The sequence below is a fragment of the Brachycentrus maculatus genome, unplaced genomic scaffold (genome assembly GCF_059751285.1).
Source record: "Brachycentrus maculatus isolate JH-2025_06_01 unplaced genomic scaffold, ASM5975128v1 h1tg000491l, whole genome shotgun sequence".
NCBI classification, from domain to species: domain Eukaryota; kingdom Metazoa; phylum Arthropoda; class Insecta; order Trichoptera; family Brachycentridae; genus Brachycentrus; species Brachycentrus maculatus.
The window spans coordinates 88,165-110,573 of record NW_028281238.1 but is presented as its reverse complement, the minus strand read 5'-3'; the positions used below and the strand labels follow the sequence as shown (position 1 = coordinate 110,573).

Here is a 22,409-nt window from a genome sequence, read left to right as displayed (position 1 = left end):
TATTTTACCTAAATAGGACGACTAGTTTTAGAGATATGCCTCCGTAGTGTAATGGTCAGCACGCTCGGCTACCGTTCTGGAGGTCCCGGGTTTGATTCCCAAGGGGGGTAAAATAAATATAAGTGATTTTTTCACTGTCATATTTATTCAATATTACCCTGGACTGGTACCTGAAGCGGAGTGCTGATCACCTTTCTTTCATGTGTAAATGATCAAGATAACACTGCGTTTATATGACGTAGTGCCCTATGCACCATTGGGGTGCGGATAAGGGTTTTATTATTATTATTTTTTTTATTTTACCTAAATAGGACGACTAGTTTTAGAGATATAATTATTTTTATACCTTAAACAATTTTTTTTTAAATGGCAGCCTTTAAAAGGAACTGGAAGTGCGATTAGGACTCGCTGGGTCCGCATTTAACAGTATGAAGGCTGTCTGGAGATCGGATTTATACTCGGTGAAGACCAAATGCCGCCTATACAATGCCTACATTGCTCCTGTTCTCTTATACGGCTGTGAGACATGGCACCTTACAAGAGCCCAGAGCAGCCGTGTACTAAGCTTTGAGAATAGGTGTCTGCGGAGAATTTTAGGCGTGCGGTGGTTTGACTTTGTGAGGAATGAAGAGATAAGGCGTAGGACGCAGCAAATCTTGGTCACAACTGTCGTCAAGAAAAGGCGATTCAGTTGGCTTGGCCATGTACTCCGCATGCCTCCTGAGAGCCTTAATCAAGCTTGTTTCTTTTACAAGGCATCAGGTTCGCGCCGCCCAGGACGATCAGTTCTCGTCAGAACTTCGGGACGCGGATCGGACCCGGAAGGATGCAAGGGAGCTGGCAGCCGACAGAAAAGCCTGGAGACAGTTAGTGGATCCAAATGCTCCACCTAGGGAGCGGATATGGTTTTTTATTTTTATTTTGATAATAAAATGCTTGGGGAGGGCGCTTCTCTTATTGCACGGGACCCATGAGCATCTAAAAGTTAAGGATTCAGTGAATGTGCATATGAAACTGGTGAGGTTTGGTACCTCCAATCGCTGCTCTAGAATCACAAACCAAAGGGGAGAGGAAACGCAAGAAAGTGTATTTGAGATGGCTTCAAGTTACAAGTGGAGTTGTTTGCCAAATACTGTAACACCATTGTGTAATATGCTTATCTCTTTTTACAGAATGATTTATTTATAGATAAAAACAAGCGACCACAAACAAAATTGAGTCAGGTCATAATATAAATATTTGAGAGCACATTTCGTATTGTAATGTATACAGTATTCAACAAAACAAAAATAGACAGTTTCTATTTTTGTTTTACATATAAATGTATGTTTACGTTTTTAACATTCAAAACTTTAGTTATGGCTATTCATCATGGATAAGATAGTGAATGTCATATAGCAAATAATGTGATCGTTTAAAACCAGCAAATGACAAACCTCAAGTCCTGTAATACAGGAATTTCATATTCTCATCTTCATTGCTTTTACATTTTTTCTAAGATATAATAAATAAAATAAATGATTCTATTAAAACTAAAAAAAATAAAGCACAACAAAAATGTTTACAACTCAATATTAATCACTACCAAAAAAAATACTACGACAATAAATGTGCTTATTTTCCATTTTTTTTGTTGTATTTTCCGTGATTTCATAACTTTTTTGTGAATAATTGACAAATATTTCTTACCATGAAATCGCATAGCATATTATAGGGAGCTAAATATTTATTTATGATAACCTATTTTTTATGTTAAGCATTTTCATTTTAAACAATATCAAAATTAATATTATAAAAAGATAATAAAAAAACATACAAAACAAAAAAGTAAAGAAAATTTTTAGCATTTCAGAAACCCTGACAATACATGTCGCAAAGCGCTCCCAGACATTGAAAAGCAGAAGAAAAATCACATGATCACTAAAAACTGGACCTACAATAATTAATTGACTTCATTCACAAAAAACAACTTTCCGGAAGGATCCCAACACCCGTCGGATCTATTCTACAATTCACATTTGACCTTGCATTCCAATCCAGTATACTAACCTTCATACTTTTCAGAAAGATTTATATTTTTAAAATGACATATGTGAATTCCAGATTAAACCAACTGCGGGAAGCAATGAACTTTAAAAAAAAACCTTGTAAATAATTATTATAAGAATCTAAACATATGTTGCATTGAGAGTTATATTTTTGGAGAAGAGAGATATCTATATAATTCAAATAAAACTTTGTTTTAAAATCAGTATAAATATTTTATTATTACTTAATTCTACCGGTATCAAAGCTAACCGCTTCTTAATCAAGGCTGATTTATATTGATTTTAAAACAAATTTATATTTTAATTATAATATGGAAAATCAGAGTTATTGCTTCACATATAAATAATAAGAGAGAAATCACTCGTAAATGTGTGAAGGAATATTTTGTAATAAAAAAAAATGAAACTCGATTTTACATATGCACACAGTATGTTTATTTAGACATATTTTCAGATCCCTCAACATACTTTAAAATATATTCAGATAGAATGTCTGTATAGTCAAATGTAAACAAGCAGTGCACAACGGAGTCCTGATACCAATCCTAATACATGGAAGTGAGGAAAAGAGTCGGAAAAAGAAAGATGAAAATAGACTGACTCTAGTTGAAATGCGATCACTCAGACGAACGTGTGACAAACTTAATGTAAGAGTGATGGTCAGCACGCTCGGCTACCGTTCTGAAGGTCCCGGATTCGATTCCCAGGGGGGGTCGAATAAATGTAAGTGATTTTTTTCACTGTAAAATTTATTCAATATTACACTGGACGGGTACCTGAAGCAGAGGGCTGATAACCTTTCCTTCGTGTATTAACGATCAAGATAACACTGCGTTTATATGATGCAGTGCCCTATGCACCACTGGGGTGTGGATAAGGGTTTAAAGAAGATATTTTTATATACATATTTATTTTACAATATTTCTTTCTACCCATAACTGTTTGTAGTCGAAGGCACAAGAGTTTGAAGAGGAAAATTAAGAATGTGTCGGGTTGTGGAAGGTTGAAGTTTTTATATAAAAATTATACTCACATCATCAGATTCGGCGACGTCCACATTGCCGTTGGCATCATCGTCGAGCTGCTGATGCAGGAGTTGGATGGCTTCCAGGCCCTGCCGATCCGAGTCCGATAGGCTCTTCTCGAGGCACACCATGTCCTCGCCACACCCGGAGCCATCTGTAACAACGAAACCATGAAATGGCGGCAGCAGGACTGCTTTTCATCCTCATTAAGACCCAATATATGATAGTTCGCCACTTAATTTTCTTTAAGCCCAGGTAACATTTTTGGTCCGCCTCCGTACTGTAATGGTCAGCACGCTCGGTTACCGTACTGGAGGTCCCGGGTTCGATTCCCAGGGGGGTCAAATAAATGTAAGTGATTTTTTCGCTCCTATATTCATTCGATATTACCTTGGACTGGTACCGGAAGCGGAGGGCTGATCACCTTTCCTTCATGTGTTAACAATCAAGATATGTTTCAACAATGTTTATATGATGCAGTGCCCTATGCACCATTGGGGTGAGGATAAGGGTTTAAATGAAAAAAATGAAACATTTTTGGTTGGTTGGAAGATATTGCTTTTAAGCAATAAGCCCGCCAATGTACTTATTTATTTTCTGTACATTAAGTTTTAAAAAATAAATAAACATTTGACTTCATTTAATATTTTGCTTAAAACTGTATTGAAAAAATAAATTTTTCTTATAAATAAATTTTGAAAAGAAAAGTTTTTTTAAAGGAAAGGAGTTTAAAAAAGTATATTTATAATAGTAATATTTTTTAAAAATATATCGTGGGTATTCTGGCAAAAAACGTTAACTCAAAAATCCCTGTAATCCCTGTTATTTAAAGCTAATCCTGAATAAAATACCCGCTATTAAACTCAAAATTAAATTTACTTTTTAAACCACAGTAATATGACATTTCAAACTACATAGTGTATTTTGCCAGTTTATAGAATGTTTATAGAAACATTATAATATACATCATTAAGTCAAAATTACATATTTTAGAGTTGAGGTTTTTTGCAAGTATCCCCACAACATATTCTAAGAAAAAGTCTAATCCCAATATACATATGTTTTTTTTAATTGAGTGCGGAAAGACGTCTAGCGCCTAGTCGATTGCATTTTAATTTGAACATTCCAGATCTAAGCCTTAAACCTTACTGAATTGAAAAATGGCATCATTAAAACAACTTTTTCTTGCAGACAGATTGGTGTGGCATTCTATTCCCTATGCCTACCCCTGCGGTGAAGCAGCATGATGGTTAATTAAGTAGTTAGTTGGATAAAATTTGTTGAGTTATTGCAATTATTTATTTCATTTTCGTGATAAAATGTTATTGCAACTGAAGCTCATAAAAGTTATCTTAAGCCAACACAATTTAGATTCATAAACTTCAGTTTTATTGTAAAGTAAACACTAGCCATGTGTAAACACATCAATGAGAACAAAGGAAGCTAATATTTTTATCGATTTCTTTCTTTTTCATGTTATTTTCAACTCAAGTAATCCATAAATGACTTACATTTTTAAAACAATACGTAACATAACGTAACAACTGTATGTTCCCGATAGTTACCTAAGACAGCGTCGGCATAGATTGTTTCACATTCCTATACACAGGACCAACCTGCCGATTGTTATGCCTGTAGGAAGAGCTACCGCTATGTTGAACAATATCACATTGGATATTGGTCTGTTCCATGTGTCCGAAGGAGTTTTCCGAAGCGAGATTCTTCTACACATTTAACAAGAGTCTTCTTGCGTAATTTTTAATTTGTTTTTAATGTATACGCCTTAAATGTTTGTTTGTAATGTATATATTAATTATTGAATAAATTGAATTGAAATTGAATTGAAATTGAATTGAATTGAAAGATCCTACATAGAAAAGAGTTTGTGAAAATTTACAACGCTTTATGCCAGTCTATTCTACAGTATGAGATTATTGGTTGGGGCAAAGCACCATTAAATACCGTTAAAGTTGCACAAAAAGCAATCATGAAAATTATACTTAAAGATAGATCCACAGAGGAAATTTCAACAAATTACATCTCACGACAGTCAAACAACTAATCGCCAAAATAATCCTTACATATGCTATTAACACACTAAGGACAGGAAAGGTATTTCAACCAGTTTGGTCGATTGAAGCTTAAGGACGGGAAGGGTATTTTTACCTTCTGCGCCAGCCTCATTTCAAAGGCAGAAAAAAAGGAATTATTTAACGTTTAAAAATAAATATTATGTACAAATCTCTTTGTTAAGGTCTTAACTATATGTACATAATTATCAAATCCCGTCGCCAGTCGTCCGCAGGCAGAAAAAACACCCGTCCAAAGTGTGTCTTATACTAGTGTTGAATTTTTATGTTTGAATTATCATGTGATTCCACAAAGTTAATGCCAAATCAATAAATAATATAGTCTCAATATGTCCAATTAAATTTTGATTTTTTAAAAATTCCATCTTAATAAAAATAAAGGTTTTACATAATTCGTTCATAATATCATTGTCTCAATATGCGATCACTCCTTAGCATATTTGAGTTTTAATTTTCATTTTACGAGTACAGCTTTTTTAATAATACTTTAGTCGTTAATATATAAATCATGTTTTATTAATGTTTTAAGTAATGTTTGTAATCTTTAATATCACCGATATATAAAAATATTTTACATATACATACATACTTTTTTTTAAATAAACTGGTAAAAAGATAATTATTTTTTATTTATTTTTTGTTTAGTTTGATATTTTGTAAAACCATGTCTTATGTATTATATATTACACTCTGCATAAAAATTAAACAGTTTTAAATACTGAAATAAATTTTATTATAAAAATCAAGAAAAATGTACTTTAAAAATGAGTGCATAAATGAATGATGAAGGAACGATATGCACTTAGAGATAGAGATAGAAGGAGGCCATTCATTCCTTGACTTTGGCTTAAACACATCTGTGATACAACACAAATGTGTCTAGTATGGACTATCAATGAAAAATGTATGACTTTGCGATACTCAGACAAAATATAATTTCTTGAAACGGGATAGTGTTATTGCATTTTCGCTTAAAACATGGCTCATTATTTATACTGAAAATCGACATCATCTGTTTAAATAATGACGTAACAAAATATCTTTTTTTGATCAGCTACGATCATGCTAATTATACAATATGATCAGTTACTTCAAATAACAAATTCAACAATTCCAAAGAGAATATTGGAAATAAAGTTGTAAAAAATACTATAATATTTATTAAATACATTCAATGATATAAAACAATGTCATGGGGTGCAAATTTTTGAGAACCCATGTTGTAATATCGCTCACTCCTTTCAAAAACGTCATAAATTTAAAATCATCAATTTTCAGTTGTGCATGTTTTCGGAATGGCCAGAAAATGTACTAAATCCCAGCAAAAGAGGCATATTTTTAACTTAATATTTACCCACTACAGGGCAGAAAGTGTTGTTTTTGCATTTTGAAGAAAAGGTATTGTTTAATTGTTTTTTTAAATATACTAAATATTTTTCAAATGGAGAAAAAAACTTCAGGTTTTACCTAAAAAGATCTATTGCACAGTAAAAAGTTCAATAAGTGGCTTGATATTTATTTTTGATACATTGTAATATATATTTAAAATTAAAAACATTCTCCTGAAAAATCAAGTTTTTTGATTTATGAAGTTCTTGAAAAGAGTGAGCGATATATGAAAAATAAGAATATTACAATTGAAATCCAGAAATAAATAAATAAAAAATACTACTTGTATCCAGAGGCATGCATTGTACAATATATAGGCAGAAAAGTAGTGCCAACCCTGGATTACTTGCGTTCCATATAGAAATACGACCAGTGCCTACTATTATACCTTATCCTTATCCAACCCTACTGCCTACCTTAATTAAAAACTCTGTGCACGCCACTGCTTGTATCTGTGATCAGTTTTACACGTTCAATGCGTATAAAATAATGTCATAATTTGCAAATTTTTTAAAAACCCATAACTGTGTTCAAAATCAAATTCTACTTTCTATTTAAATGTCATAAATAAGTGTATTCCTTCACGTTTTCAAAACACATAAAACCAGCTACGAATCCTTATCTTTACTCAACATGGCTCCAAATATTTATATGAACACAGGAGCCGTGTTCAACGCACACAATTTGTTAATATTACCCTGGATTGTCCTTGAAGTTAAGGACTGATCACCTTTCAATCATATAATTAATTATAAAGTTAAGATTGTATCAATTTAATGTGGTGCCTTATGCACCATATGGTGGGGATAAGGAGCAGAAGAAGAGTGTCGAAGTGAAAATAACAGTTTTAATATTTCCGTCTGTTTTTGGAATTTTTAAATTCAGTCACATCACCCTACTACTTTGCCAACTGCACTAGTTACGCTTTCCCGAATTATAAACTCTGTCTACTAATTTATTAATCAATACATAATACGGCTCCAGAGTATCTAAAAGAGCTGTGCATTCCAGACAAATTGGTCGATAGACGTCTCACACTTTGATCGGCAACAATAACTGCTACGGGTAAAGTGATCTTACCAACTCGCGACTAGCGCACTTAATTTGGCGAGTGTGCCTATACTATTGCGGGACCGACGGCATGAAATGCTTTTCCACTAGATGTTAGAAGCAGCGAGAGTGAGATGATCTTTAGAAAAGAAGAAAAAAAACACGTTTGTTTGCTAAATCATTTACACAAACTTCTTTTCTCTAATCAAATAACGGTGAAGCAAATTTTTACTGAAGAAAATTATTATTATGTACTAGTTAAGTTAATATACGTTTGGCGTTTTTGAAAAAAAAATAGGAATTATAAATTTTTGACTGACCCTTGTAATTATAATGTTTTTTTTTAATTATTAATGATGATAACTGTTTTGTTTGACATGCATTCAAATATACTTGCAGTAACTTAACTTGAAATTTGAGTGCAAAACCACAGTTTCAAATATAAATCATTAAATTTTGAAACTGATGTGAGATAAATGATTTATAACCCTCGTTTAATACCACTATATAAATATAATAACATCAAATCTTTTAATCTTTAAGTACATCATACTCAAAAGCTTCTTCAAACTGTGATGTTTACAGTGTCGTAAATATACAGTGTGTTAAATAAATGGTATTTGTAGTTTACTTAATAGTACTGACACTGTTCTTACGAACCTCACTGGTCTTATTTACAAACAAGTCAATATTTACATTTCTACCTATCCTCTTAGTATATTAATGTGGATGGAATAAAGATGTGATTTTTTTGTTTAACCTTCTATCTGATAAGTTTTAATGAAGGTTTTATTTAGAAAAAGGGCAGGTATTGTCCGCCTCCGTAGTGTAATGGTCAGCACACTCGGCTACCATTCTGGAGGTCCCTGGTTCGATTCCCAAGGGGGGTAAAATAAATATAAGTGATTTTTTCACTGTAATATTTATTCAATATTACCATGGACTGGTACCTGAAGCGGAGGGCTGATCACCCTTCCTTCATGTGTAAACAATCAAGATAACACTGCGTTTATATGACACAGTGCCCTTTGCACGATTGGGGTGCGGATAAGGGTTTTATATTTTATATTATTATTTTTTAAATTGCTGATAATGAAATAATGCATTTTTTTTCTATGCTAACCATTTTTTTTAAAATATATAATGGCGTTGCATATAAAATATATTTGCAACACCATTATATATATATATATATATATATATATATATATATATATATATATATATATATATATATATATATATATATATATATATATATATATATATATTTTTTTTTTTTTAAAAAAGGGTTAACATAGAAAAAAAATGCATTATTTCATTGTGCTAACCCTTATCCGCACCCAATGGTACATAGGGCTCTTCATTGTATAGAGGCAGTGATATCTTGATCGTTAAATACGCAAAGGAAAGGAGATTAGCCTTCCATTTCAGTTACCAGTCCAGTCATATTAAATAAATATTAGATTGAAAAATCACTTATATTTATTTTGACACTTATGGGAATCGAACATGGGACCCAGCATAGTAGCCTAGCGCGCTAGCCACTACACTTTAGAGGCGTTGTATTATTGCAAGGCATTAAATAACAATATTATCCATTTTTAATAAAAAAAATATTGAATGTTAGAGACACAAAGGTTTTACATCTAGTATTTCGTTTTCAAAATCAAATATTTCATTTATATTGGTTTTATGGACCATAACTATTAATTTTTTCATATTTTTTAATTCAACATATACCGAAATAATACTGACATTGGGCAACAGAGTCCACTACATTCCATACACATAAACCATATACATTTAACTACCTCATAAAAATAATATGGTAAAAGCAGTTTGACCAATTGCTTAGCCGTGGTGCCCTTATCAAGTAAAGTGAAATCCGCAAAGGCCCATTTTTTTAGTTGTATGTGGTAGGGGCAAATCCGCAAAGGCCCATTTTTTTGGCTGTATGTGATACGGGCAAATCTATAAAGGCCCATTTTTTTGGTTGTATGTGGTACGGGCAAATCCACAAAGGCCCATTTTTTTTAGCTGTATATGATATGGGCAACTCCACAAAGGCCCATTTTCTTGGCTGTATGTGATACAGGCAAAACTATAAAGGCATATTTTTTTGGTTGTATGTGGTAGGTACCGACAAATCCCCAATGGCCTATTTTCTTGGCCGTATGTAGTATGGGGAAATCGGGTAAAGAGTTTATGAGTGTTTTACGGCATTGACATTTCTGGCAACGTATTTACAAATAAAACTCACAAATTGAAACTTTCGAGTAATAAGTGGAATTTTATGCTTAAACATTGTAGAGAAGAGTGTGCTTTATCGATTTGACCTTTTTTACTCAAGTGTTTAAGTCCAAATTCATGTTTAATACCGAAATGAATCAGGCCCATAATATCTTTTTTTTAGAATAACCTGCAAAGCGACAATATTAGAAGTCTGTTTGAAAGTAGGATAATAAGGATATAACATGATACTATAAACAACAACAAAAAAAGAATAAAATCCCTCTCTAAGCACAAGAGGTCAGTCTCTTTTTTGGAGAGGCTCAGCGCAACTGAAATTAAAGGATTGTATTAAGTAGAAATGTGTAGAAATTGTATAAAAAAATTATTATCGGGATGTGGTCCCGTGATAAGTGTCGCGGACTCTTAAGTCAGAGTTTCTCGGTTCGAACCCACTCTACCACAATTTGATACCTATTTCTAAAAATGAGCCGCTTTGGCTCACAGAAATGGTATGAAATTGACATATTTGTGTAAATAATAAGAACACAAATTAATATTTTTTTTTTTTAAATAAATAAATAAAAAACACACTAGTGCTATTTTAGCTGTCATGCTTTTATTAGCTCCGTAAAAATATATTAAACGACACACTCCGGTTATTAAAATTTTATTTCATATCTTTTTTTCCATTTAACCATACTGTGATATAGCAATGTATGGCCAGATACAGCTTGAAGTATTGATGATATATTTTGTATATTAAAAGCAGTGTTAACTTTGTGGTATGATAAGAAAGCACTCTCAATATGGCAATATAGTTTTGTATAAATGTCAGACTGTAACAATTTCACTTTAGTCCTGATAATAGAACGATTATTTTGAAACCGGCAGTCACAGGTAGTGTTTTATAAAGTGGTATTACACAAAGTGAACGATGAATGATAAGGACAGTGTTAACCTTTACTGGTCCAATGTGGAATCTCATTCGACATCAATTTTTTGCTCTTAGGTACCATGTCGGATGTTATTCCACATTTTTTTCATCATTAGTATTATTTATTTAAATTCCAAGATTACATTTTTGTCACTCGTGTCTATTACAACAGTATGTGGAGCAGAGGACAAAAGATTTTTTTCCAATTGGAATATAACTGTCTACCTAGATTTTTTTTTTTTTTTTTTAATTTTGGGGAACCGGAAAGGGTTAAGTATTGATAATACTCTTGCAATTTTTTTTTTGGTAAAGATGGTAACTTGATATTTGTAATTAAATGCATACTTCTTAGAATTATTTTTTAAAAATAATTCAGCATTTCCACAACCGATAGACGTGTCATGCTGAACATTTTGGATTTTACTGATGAGTGTATTTTGTGGAACTTTGTCCGCCCACAGTCTAGTTTAAATTCTCAAGTCCTGATACCAATCTAAAAAAGACGAAATATAAATATTCCGTTTACTACCCACCGTTATTTTCCATTATTCACTGTGTGAAATATTTTTAAACACCGCCTCCTTAGTGTAGTGGTTAGCACATTTGGCTAACATTCTGATGGTCCAGGGTTTGATTCTCAAAGGGGTCAAATTAAATAAAAGTTTTTTTTTTGAATTACCTAACGTCCAAGTGACTCTGAAATCTAGCAACGGCTTATGCAACATCGTTTATCATGTCCCTACTCAGGCTTCAACTTTATAAGTCAGGTTCAGTGCTGCAGAACAGCGTTTATTATTTAATATAATTTTGTACTTAAGTTATACATATTTATATATAAACATATATTTATTATTTTTTTTTTTTTTTGGACACTGCCTATCCTCACTAGGTATTTGGAGATACCTGTTCTGAGGTAGGCAGGGTATGCTTATTCTTTTTATAATACAGCTTTATATATATTTTAATGATAATATAAAGGTGGTAAGACTGAAATAATAATTATAAAAAGAAAGCAAATAGAGAGTTGAACTAAAAGAAAAGTGATACGTTCTACTCCAATCTTTCAAACTTTAAAGCTAAATTGTTTGAAATCTTATAAACCTAAAAAGGTAATTCTATTCCCTGTCCTTTCCTTTTCTTGTTTTCCTATCACTGCCATCTCCTTTTCTCTTTATCCCATCCTTGTCTCATGTCTCTTCCTTTATATAGACCTCTCTTATGCATAGTTGTGAAGAACTGTAATTGGTACTCATGATTTTTTTTTGTATTCTGATTTATTTTATATTGTAACTGTTGTTTTTCCTTTCAATAAAATAAAAAATAAGTTTCATAGCCTATGCCTACTTGTGAGTGGATTTACTCTTTATGTTTAAAGTTACTATAATTTCATGTAATTCATGAGTTAAATAAAAGTGATTTTTCACTCTTATATGTAACACTTTATTTACCAAAAAATCTTGTTAAATATTGTGAAATATTTGTGTTTTTATTATTTACACAAATATTTCAATTTCATACTATTTCTGTGAGCCTAAGCGGCTCTTTACTAGGAATAGGTATCAAATTATTGTAGAGTGGGTTCAAACCGAGAAACTCTAATTTAAGAGTCTGCGACACTAACCAAGGGACCACAACCCGACAACTAATTGAACAATTTTTTTATTTTAATTAACAAATGTAATGTTTGATCTATCAATGTTCCATATTTTATTTATTGAATTAATTTAATTGAATTTACATTGGAAAACGTGAATAATCACTAACACTCTCCATATCATTCATCGTTTACATTGTGTAATACCACTTCTTAAAAACAGCATTCCATCTTCCATCATCAGGTCCATCTAATCATTCCATCATCAAGTCTACATTTGACCTGATGATGGAATGATTATTCCAAAACCAGTGGTCACAAAGTAGCGTTTTTTCAAAGTGGCATCACACAAAGTGAAGTATGAATGATAAGGAGAGTTATATTACCATACCACAAAGTCAACAATCCTTTTAATGTACAAAATATGAATATGAAAAAGTGTGTGTGTGTGTGTGTGTTTTGTATATAACTTGTAGATTAACGCGGCTTCACATGTTAGCCAATGCTTTTGAAAGTATAGATTTATTTAATATATTGTTATGCTTCTTGAAATCCGTACTTTATCAGCATTTCTTCTCCATGTTATAATGGATAAATTTAAACGTTGTGTTTCACTCTCTCTTACTGCTCGCCGATAGTGTTTGAAGGAGACGTGTATATACTAGTGCTTACTACTTGTTATTTTATTTTTTTAATTATGATTTTGTTATAAGACTATTTGTTACAAGACTTTTTGTTTCTCTATTAGTGTATTCATTAATGTATTTTTTATTTTTGTATTAGATACTGTATATATGTATTATCTTAAAGGCTTCATTTTAATTATGATTTAATGTTATAAGACTGTTTGTTACAAGACTTTTTGTTTCTCTATTAGTGTATTCATTAATGTATTTTTTATTTTTGTATTAGATACTGTATATATGTATTATCTTAAAGGCTTCATTTTAATTATGATTTAATGTTATAAGACTGTTTGTTACAAGACTTTTTGTTTCTCTATTAGTGTATTCATTAATGTATTTTTTATTTTTGTATTAGATACTGTATATATGTATTATCTTAAAGGCTTCATTTTAATTATGATTTAATGTTATAAGACTATTTGTTACAAGACTTTTTGTTTCTCTATAAGTGTATTCATTAATGTATTTTTTTTTTGTATTAGATACTGTATATATGTATTATCTTAAAGGCTTCAGCCGTTCAATAAATAAATAAATAGATAAATATTTTAAACCAATAATGCTATTAATTTTGGGTAAGAATTCCATTGTGAACCTTGGATGAAGATTATTTTTTTAAGTCCCTTATTAAATTACATTAACAGTGTCACATAAACTCTATTCTTAAGGATAGGATCAACTATGCGAACTTTGTGATTTTTGTAGTCTATGTTTTCAGATGGTTTAAAAGATGTGTTTTTTTTTTACACTTAATTGTTAATTTTTAAAACTGAAAATAGTTCAACAACAAATCGTCAATCATATTTGCTAAGATAATATTTTATATTGGGTTTTATTATTGCGTACTTATGAAAAATTTGAGAAATATATATTTGTGTATTTAAATTATATTTTTGTGTAAAAAACCGTTACTAACACTCTTTATCTTTAAGATTTAATAGAAAATTTTCATAAATATGCCATTTCATTCTTTTTCATGTTTTTTTTTTAAATTAAAAATTGTTAAAAACTAGTAAAATAATTACCAATTGTATTAACTGAGATACTAATTAATATTGGGTTTTTTGCATTGCATTTTATATTTTTTAAATGTAAATTATATTTTTGTTTTAAAAAATACTTTAACTACTCTTAGAATTCTTAGAATTAGTAGAAAAAGTTCAAAAACGTGTATTTTTCCATTCCTTTTTTTTGTTTTTTTATTTATTAAAAATAGTTAAAAACTAGAAACATAGTCACCAATCATATTTGCTAAGATAATAATTTATATTGGGTTTTATTATTGCATATTAAATTTTTTAAATGTGTATTTAAATAATAATTTTGTTTTGAAAAACAGTTTACTTAGGTTCTTAAGTTCATAGATTTAACAGAAAAAAATCAAAAACGTGTATCTTCTCTCTAATTTCACTGAAAATGTTGTAAATAAATTATCTGGTCAAATTATAAGCTAAAATGATAAAAATGAAAATGATATTTTCTGGCGTTTCTCATGTGTGTGATTATAATCCAGGATTCGAACCTCACACACTAATAAAAGAGATTCTGCTCAATAAAAAGCTTCTTTTCATCTCACCAATAGATGTCTCTGGTGAAGTTCTAGTGATTCAAGAACAATGTTTCAAAATTGGTTCATATATTATATATAGAACTTCCAAAAATTTGAGTAGTGTGGTTGTCAATACTGGGTAGAATTGGTGAATATTACACGTGTCTAAAGTGATCACTTAAACCAGCCTATGACGGTCGTCAGCCCTGTCAATGCCCAGACTTCCGTATTCTTCTTCATCTTTGATGAGATGTCAAAAAATAATATGAAAAATCCTCCTGTAATTGGAGATAATCCAGATTTGTGAACAAGTATGTGGACACACTCAAAATGTTGTAAAGTTTTTTTTTTTAACTTATAAAAGTTTAAAACTAGAAACACAGTTAATTACCAATCATATTTACTGAGATAATAATTTATATTGGGTTTTATTATTGCATATTAAATGTTTTAAATGTATGTTGTATTTTAAATTTAGTTTGAGGCAATTTCTAGAACAACAATGAGTGTTTTATTGTTGTAAAAATCAAGTTGTGCAATAGTAAATGGTTGGAATAACGATTTAAATCAATCTGATACAGTCTGCGCTCTAGAAGAGATTGTAACATTGAAGAAACATTGCTGTTTATAAACACAATAATAAATTATATCATTTCGACCTAGGGCATCGAGTTAAATGACTGGAATAAATAAACTATTACCGTACACCATGCAACGTAACCTTTTAATAAGAAAAAGTATTTCGTGACATTGACACCAAAAACAAACACTCGGTCTCGTGCATTTGAAACACGCCATTCAACATTTCGCGTTCAAATTGAATATTAATAATGATTGATGATTCAGAAATTTGCCGGCATTGGTGGATTCGCCGACTTGTCAGTAAATAAATGACATAGAATAGAGACATGAGAGTATCACTCGAACTACGAAATCGTTAATTCAAACGATGTTTTGCGAATCAATTTTTCTCGATTTTTTTGGGAAGACGGAACGGATTTTTGGCGAGTTATTTTTAAATTATTAGCGAGCTATTGTCGGCCCATTGACAGCTGTCACTGACAAACAATTCCAAGTGTTCTCGGACTTACTCGAGTCGTGTGATGCGGCGTGAGAAACTGCATCGCTCAGCAGTGAGTACGTGCTTTTAGGGCCACCGGACCCTGCGTTGACCTGCCACTGCTGCTTTCTGGGGACATCTCGACTGTCCTCGACCTTATTCACATTATTATCACTCTTACAAAAATGTATTACGAGAAGACACATATACAAAACACCCTTAAAACGCATTGTAAATACCACTAAACACTTATCACGTAATACGACTTTGACACAATTTTGACACAACTGAGACACATTATTCGACTTTTTGCTAATTTTGATGACACATTATAACCGTACGCGAAATTTCACGGGACAAATTTTTGATCGCAGCTAGAAAAATCTTAACGTCCAAGGTTGTCGCACTGCCTGTTCCGTCTTCTATCCCACTCTGGCCGCGGATCACTTGCCAAACGTTCGGCTTCGTGCGTCTCCGTCAGTTTCCGTCGATCATGCGATCGAGGATTCGTAAAAACGAGCAGAGCCAACGTCTCTTTTCGTTTCTCTCGAACACATTACGACAATTGTGCCGCGAAAACAAAAGACGTTTGAAATGAAAACGACTAGCTGTTCGTCAAAGAAATAAAATTTACATGTTCGGTAGATACTATGATATTCAAGCCTATGAATAAATTGCCTTTAAATCATTTTAAGTTGTTTTGAATTTGTTTTTGAAGCTGAGAACACAATAAGAATATATAAATTTTGTGATACCTGTTTCGATTCGTAAAATAATATTTCTTCTTTATTTTTCTTCGAACTCCATTAAATTTATTACACTATACACACAGTAATGGTATAATAAATTGATTTTGCTTCAACTTTGTGGAATAACATGATGATTTAAATATGAAATTAAAACACTTGCAGAAGACTACTTTTTTTAGTTAATTGATGTTTCTCTACTACCTACGCTAACAATTTGTATTTTCACCTATTGATGAGAACATCTGTAGTTCTCGATACGTGTTTTATATTTATATTTAAACTTTAATAATTCAACTTGGTCATTAATAACACTTGAATAATAATTATTAATGTAGTACCTATTATTGATGACCATATATGTATAGTTACAGGATTTGGAATATATTTTAAGATATACAAATGACGTGAGTGAAGAAGCTCAGTATGCTAGATCAATGAGGAGATAATATTTAGTGCTGTTTTTGAAAAAAAAAAATGTTCGCCTCCATTGTTCGCCCCCAGGGGGGGTTCGATTCCCAGGGGGGGGTAAGTGATTTTTTTCACTCTAATATATTCAATATTACCCTGGACTGAAACTGAAGCGAAGGGCTGATCGCCTTTCCTTCATGTGTTAATGATCAGGATAACACCGCGTTTATATGATGCAGTGCCCTATGCACCATTGGGGTGCGGGTAAGGGTTTGAATGAATGAAAGGTTAAAATACTTTATTTATTGTTTCGGTATTCACTTTGTGGTAAGACATGATGAAATTGTAAATGAAAATCACTTGTTTTTTACCACTTGAGTTTTTAACGACTGGTTTCTAAAGCTATGCTTCCATCTTCAGGCCTATATATAAATAAAAGTTTATATTTATAATTGAAGATGGAAGCATAGCTTTCGAAACTAGTCGTTATTATGAAATAAATATAACTCGAGTGGTAAAAAACAAATATTTTTCTTTTACAACTGTTAAAATAGGTTATAAATAAAACCACGTATACATTTATTGTCATATCATTTTATTTTAATTAAGTATAAATATGTGAACATTGTAGAAAAATACTTATATCTTTGATACAAACGATTATTTGCAATTATATTAATTTATACAAATTCATGATAAGAGGTAATACATAATAAGGCAATGTTGCAAGTTTTAGTATACCAATATATTTATTGATTATACTCGTATATACATATAAAAAGTCTCTAATTCTTGTAATTTATTTAAGTTTATTCATTAACACAGTGGTTCTGAACCCTTTTGAAGTCGGGGAGCACTTTTGTTGTTCTGAACCCTTTTGTTAAGTTTTGTTGAAGTCGGGGAGCACTTTTGATCATAAGGAATATTCGCTGTACACCAAAACTAAGATCCAAAAACGTACAAAGATAGCTTTTATAAAAAAATAAATTATAACAGGTAAGTTAAAAAGTACATAATTAAAAAAAAACATTAAAAACATAAATACTACAATGAAACTTTATGCGGCAGGAATTATTTAATGTGGCACCTGAGCTGTCCGCTTTTAGAAATTTCAACGATATTATGTCTATTTTATTTATTGTTTCGGCATTAACTTTGTGGTAAGACATGTTACAATGATTAAAGAAAACACTTCGTTTTTTACCACTTGAGTTTTATTATAGACTACATGTTTCAGAAGTTAAACTTCCATCATTCAGGTCTGTATAGTAAAATTATTATACAGACATTTATTATACAGACCTGAATGATGGAAGTTTAACTTCTGAAACATGTAGTCTATAATAAAACTCAAGTGGTAAAAAACGAAGTGTTTTCTTTAATCATTGATATTATCTCTAATAATTTTGGTTGGAAGATATCGCTTTTTGGCAGTAAGCCCGCCAATGTACTTTTTTATTTTCTGTACATGAAGTTTAAATAATAAATAATTGATATAACTACTCTCATTTCTTCATCCAAACTGCTAAGCCAAAGTTCACAATCAAGTGTCACAAATCATTTAAATGAACCTACCATTGATGGAACACTGTCTATATAAATTCCTACACATAACTCCCATGATATTTTCAATGGTTCTAAGTATGGTGATATAGAATCAAAGATATCTTGACCGCTGTTGCGAGGTGAGCGCACACAACATCACTTTGCAAGGGTGCTGCCATCTAGCCATTATATTTGTTACTCAAATCGCGCAGTAAATGAGCCAACATTCAATTTTGGTTTTCATAATTTCGCAGAGCACTTGCAACAAGCTCGCGGAGCAAGAACCACTGCATTAACATGATGTTATCAAATGATTTTAAATACTAAACTTAATAATAAAATATGAAAGTAGACAAACAGTGTTTTTAAAACGTGACCTCAAATCTTCGTCCGTGTTATTTTCTCATGCTGACCTGGGTAGGCTTGGCTTTTTGAATTTTCCTTAACAAAATCTGCAACAAACATTTACAAAATTTATTATAATTTTTTATCTATGGAAATTAGTTCCCGCAATAAGTTGATATGGTAAATTTGATCGTTATTGGTGGCGCAAAATCAATCAATCTATTCGAAGATGTTATAATTTTTGCAAATGGCGTCGTACGTCTATCATATTTAACGTTTGTGAACTAAACAGCTCACCAAACAGCTGCTGTTTGGTGTGCTTTATGGGCAGATAGAATCATTTACACATATATTTTAAAAACGTACCGGCCGGAATGTTAAATGTTACGAATGCTAATGGAGAGCGCTACAGAATCATGATTACTGATTTCTTTGTACCTTAGTTGAATGGTATTGATTTGACAGAGGTGTGGTTTCAACAAGATGGCGCGACATGCTACCATCATTTTTTGCGGGAAATTTGAATTTGTATACTACCAAAAAACACCCTATACTTGGTTAGTAGTAGGATTCACCCTCTTTGTCTATAACTGTAGGAAAACTGCGTGATAGTAGTAATATTGGCAAAAAAAATACAAAATTGGATCTGTTGATGGTTTCTTGGAAATAAATTATATTCACCATATTTTCGTGCTGTATCTTGTCTTGTTCCCTTCTTCTTATGATCGACGCGCTGGCATTGCGTGACATGTCACTTCCAGGAGTGCTGCTTCTAGAACTGCGACTTCTCAGTATCTTCCTCAGCAAGATGCTGTTCTCCCTTTCGATCTCCATGGAACGTTCATTGGAAAAAGACATGTTGATCTTGCGTTGCCTTCTCATCGTCGATCCACTGCGGAAATAAAAGTCATCTTAATCAAAGGAAGGAAGAAAAAAAACAGTTCGCATGCATCCAAAATTTCGAAAACCCAGTCCAGAGTAAAAACAAATTAACATCATTTTTGGGTCCAAATTCTTGTTCATAAATCTGGGTTTCTCCAATTTTTATTTTAACGTTTTGACATCTCAATACAGATGAAGGAAAATATGGAATTCTGGGTGTTTACAGGGCTTACCTTGGCTGGGTAAGTGATCACTTTACACACGTGTAACATTCACCATAGCAACCAAAAATGTTGTGAATAAAATAATCTGGTTAGAATCTTGCATACATCTAAATAAAAGGATCTCTGCGATATAAAATCTTTCCCTATCCAACCAACGATGGCTATAAGGCAACGATGTTAATAAGGGTCAAGGGAATAACTTCTTAACTTGAAAGAAGAACGAAGGAGAGTTCTGAAGAGTTAATTATTTATTTCATTGCTTAATATGACTTACCTACTAAAACTGCATCTTGAATTTGACCTCACGGAATAGTCTTGATATAATTTTTGTTGATTTGGTTCGAACTTTCTAAGTCCTGGTACATTTGCGCAATTTTTATGTACCTGCGGATTTTCCATACTCGATTTTTCAATGTTGCTCTCGCGTTCCTTCGGACTTTTTGGCACAATCGTTTCTTTTTCTTTCAATTCAGAAACGGATGAATTATCTTTGCTTTTCGCTTCTGAATCTTCCTCGAAGTCATCCGACGCGTATTCGTATTCAAAACTCGAGTGACCAGTCGGAGGTTTTTTCTTCTGTTGTGGCGTTCGACCATTTTCTTTTATGGCATTATTTTCACCGTCAAATTTGGGTTTGACCTCTTTCGTCTCGTAGTTATAATCTCCCGATTCGTTGTTTACTTTTCTATGGCTTGCGGTGCATCTCTTTGCTATGTTTCCCATGTTGGAAAAGTCCGACGCTAAAACATCGATGTCATTATTGTTTTCTTCTACAATGCTGGAGTTCTTGAGTCTTTTGACGCACCCGTCTCCATGTTCACGGTCATCTTTCACCCCGATGAGCTCAGGGTTTGCGATATCTATACTTTTTACAGACATTTTTGTTATTCTGGAACATTCCACTCCACGATAACAAATTGTAACAGGTCCGCTCTCAGTTTCGATAGCGAAAAGATAATTTTTAATCTGATTGCAAAAATCTGCTCGCAAATCAATCTGTAATAAGAGAATGTTATTTTTATCGATATTTGTTTGAAATGTTTTATGGTTTATGAATATTTCGGGTTACAACAAAGAAATTCATGGTTATGGCTAACTGTGTAGTTTTAATACATAACTAAGTGTACGTACCTAGCGATAGTTAAGTATATAAGTGTTAGATAAGATAGTTTATACCTAGTATGTACATAAGTAAATTCATATCCTATGTAAACTCACAAGTTCAATCATAGAACGAAAATCATACACCTAAGTAACGTCATTACTAACTTTGAATCATTGAATTGTATAAACTTATACCTTTTACGAGATAGCGAGTGTTTTGCCCACAATATTCACTTAAGAATCACATGAACTTATAGTAGCTTTAAATATAAAGAGAAAACCCACTCACAAGTAGAAATAAGCTGTAAAACTTGGAGCCCAACTAGGAACATGAAGTCGTAGCCAGATTTTAGAGTCACTTGTAAGTCAGGTATTAAACAAAGATGATAAGTGGAATATGATGAGTTTAGTGGAAAATTCTAGGAAATATTTTTACATATCCAGTAAACAAAATCACTGAAGTATTTTTGCTGTATGTTTTAGAAGCAATTTTTTTTATTTAGATATATTATGTAAATCGTTTACCTCTCACTATGGCAAGCCGTGTGTAAAATATAAAACGTAGATTACAAAGAAATACTGACAGAGCACTGTCTCTAATAATAAAAAGAACCTACATTGTATTGTTATGAAAGGTGAATAATCGATTTTTTCCGTTGCTATGGTAAAAACAAACGAATGTTGTGGCTTAGACGCCTGCCCAGTTAAACGAATGCTACATTCTGTTATTTTTGGGTACTTACCTGGTTATTAAAAAAAATAACAATTGTATAAAAAAAACTAACTAACCATCACGCCGCTTCCCCGCAGGGGTAGGCAGAGAGAATAGAGCGCCACACCACTCTGTCCTTGCAAATATTCTTATAACAATTGTATAATACCACTTAATGAGTTTTATTTCATTACACTCGACTAGTTTTGAAAACTAACAGATGTTTTCATCTACAAGTGAAAAGTAAAACTAACGAGCAAAAAATATTTCATTAATTTCGTTCATTCAAACCCTTATCCGCACCCCAATGGTGCATAGGGCACTGCATCATATAAACGCAGTGTTATCTTGATCGTTGAAGGGAAAGTGATCAGCCCTCCGCTTCCGGTACCAGTCCAAGGTAAAATTGAATAAATATACGAGTGAAAAAATCACTTATATTTATTTGACCCCCCCTGGGAAAAGAGCCCGGGGCCTCCAGTAAGGTAGCCGAGCATGCTGACCATTACACTACGGAGGCGGACAAAATATTAAGGTACATATAAATGTTGATAGAGTTATAAATAGGGTTTTACCTGGATGATATATCATTATAACAGGAGATTTAGCAAAAAAATACTCAGCAAAAGCTAAGCTTTATAATAACCACCAAGATTTGTTATCGATATCTCAACAACAAAAATATTTATTAAATTTTCATCATACAAATAATTACAAATTCCAATTTTTAATAATGTACCTTCACTGGGTTTTTTAAAGCCGACGGCACATTTTACAAAA

The 22,409-nt window shown here is 32.0% G+C and overlaps 2 protein-coding genes across 2 annotated transcripts in view; both read right to left on the bottom strand.

Moving 5' to 3' along the window:
• Positions 1-16,094, bottom strand: part of Stim (stromal interaction molecule) — a 103,870-nt gene extending 87,776 nt beyond the window's left edge. Inside the window, exons 1-2 of the mRNA XM_088272280.1 lie at positions 15,692-16,094; positions 3,082-3,227 (exon numbers count right to left, since the gene is read on the bottom strand). Of these exons, the coding sequence (XP_088128406.1) occupies positions 3,082-3,227; positions 15,692-15,890 (345 nt within the window). The 5' untranslated portion in view covers positions 15,891-16,094. The remainder of the gene's footprint in view (positions 1-3,081; positions 3,228-15,691) is intronic.
• A 2,127-nt stretch (positions 16,095-18,221) lies between these two features.
• LOC148302017 (uncharacterized) lies at positions 18,222-21,570 on the bottom strand. Its single transcript, XM_088272288.1, has 4 exons — positions 21,443-21,570; positions 20,088-20,809; positions 19,389-19,599; positions 18,222-18,814 (listed from the first exon to the last, which is right to left on the bottom strand). The coding sequence occupies exons 2-4, from the start codon at positions 20,690-20,692 to the stop codon at positions 18,758-18,760; spliced, it is 873 nt and encodes a 290-aa protein (XP_088128414.1). The 5' UTR covers positions 20,693-20,809; positions 21,443-21,570; the 3' UTR covers positions 18,222-18,757.
• Positions 21,571-22,409: the final 839 nt, after the last annotated feature.